The following is a 1574-nucleotide window of genomic DNA, read 5'->3' as shown; positions in this document are numbered from 1 at the left end:
GAGCGGCCGTGCGGCCCAGGTGGGTGATGGTGGCAGAAAAGGGGGGTGTGCAGCGGGTGGCCAACCCCCCGCGCCTGATGCAGGTCATTGCCATGTCCAAGCAGCAGAGCATTGTCTCTGTCACCCCCAAGCACTCGGAGACGTCCTCGTCCTCCACCAGCTCCGACTCCTCGCAGTACCGCTCGCCCTCGGAGCGGGACAGCTCCAGCATCATCACCATCGACGCCCACGCTCCCCACCACCCCGTCGTCCACCTCTCAGCTGGCAATGGGCCCTGGGAGTGGAAGTCGGGGCCAAAGGGGCCGGAGGGGCCAGACACCTACGAGCTGGGTGAGATGGGGAAGGATTTCCGTGGCTTCCACCCAGCCAAGAGCGCTGGCATCTCCCCTGGCTCCTCCGTCAGCGACATGGAGCAGGATGAGCCGCGCTATGGCAGCCTGGCTGCCATTCCGGGGGCAGCAGGGGGCTGTGGGGACCCCCCCGAGGGGCTGCTGGGCACGGCCAGCCGTGAGTCCACACTGAGGAGGAAGCCGGTGGAGAGGGATGGGCCGGCGGACAGCGAGGTGGACCACTACTACAAGAAGATGCAAGCCAGTCGCAGGTTTAAGGACTGAACCCGCGGTGCCTTCCCTGCGCCCGGTCCCAGCCCAGGGGTCTGTGGCGCCAGGGTCCCTTCTAGGGGGCCTCTTTAGGACGGGGGGTCTTTGGCATCAGGGCAACATGAGAACATGGCAGAGCATGGTCACACTGACCCTGGGCCAGCTGTGATATGTGTGGGATGCCCCACGTGGGGTCCTGCTGCCACCCGGGCAGCTGAGGGGATTCAGGGGGCTCTGCCCCACCCCACAGGGCTGGGCAGCTCCAGGCACTTTTGACTTTCTTTTTCTTTAACAGAGGTGCTGACATTTCTGAGGGGTTGATTTATTCTGGCTCTGGAAGTGATCGTCTGGTGGGAGGTGGGTGGGAGCAAATGGTGCCAAAGGGCTTTGGGGGGCTGGATCAAGGGGTTTGGGGGAAGGGGGCTGCTGTGGGACAATGCTTGTGTGGGGATTTGTGGATGTTGGGGGTTCTGTGAGAACAGGGAGGGAGGGGTCAGCACAGACCCACATGCTGCACCATGGGGCTGTGTTGGGAAGAATGAGGGGGGATGGTCCCAGGGAGGGTGTTTGCCCAGGGCTCTGGGCAGACAGAGGCTGTAAATACTGCACAGGTGAAGCTGAGGGTGGGCATTGGGGTGGGGGGGCCCAGGGTTTGGGCACTGCCAGGACTGGCATGGAGGGGAGCTGGGGCCCAGCCCCATCCCCAGCAGCAGCCCTGGGCTGGGGACCGAGAACTGGGGGGTTGGGAAGGGTCTGCAGGCTGTGAATGAGTCTGTTGAGCAACGACTGGAACTGCTGTAGTTTGAAAAGCAAATAAACACGTGGATGTTCCCTGACTGGGATCCTTTGCCAGGGTGGAGGAGTGGGGGAGGGGGGGCTGCTGATCCCACAGCTCCTGGGGGGACAGGACTGTGACACCCCGCATCCGGGGGTGGACAAGAGCCACAGGCTGATGGCCCGGAGGGCCCCGGAGCG

General features: G+C 63.9%; 1 protein-coding gene across 1 annotated transcript in view; it reads left to right on the top strand.

Annotated features, from left to right (window-relative positions):
- Nucleotides 1–614, top strand: part of LOC104392451 (lipid phosphate phosphatase-related protein type 3) — a 2853-nt gene extending 2239 nt beyond the window's left edge. Inside the window, exon 8 of the mRNA XM_010001851.1 lies at nt 4–614. Coding sequence (XP_010000153.1) covers nt 4–614 — 611 coding nt within the window. The remainder of the gene's footprint in view (nt 1–3) is intronic.
- Nucleotides 615–1574: the final 960 nt, after the last annotated feature.

This window comes from Chaetura pelagica, unplaced genomic scaffold (assembly GCF_000747805.2).
Source record: "Chaetura pelagica isolate M959 unplaced genomic scaffold, ChaPel_1.0 scaffold1407, whole genome shotgun sequence".
Lineage (NCBI taxonomy): Eukaryota > Metazoa > Chordata > Aves > Apodiformes > Apodidae > Chaetura > Chaetura pelagica.
Note: the sequence above shows the minus strand (reverse complement) of the source record. Positions and strands in the feature narration are given on the sequence as shown.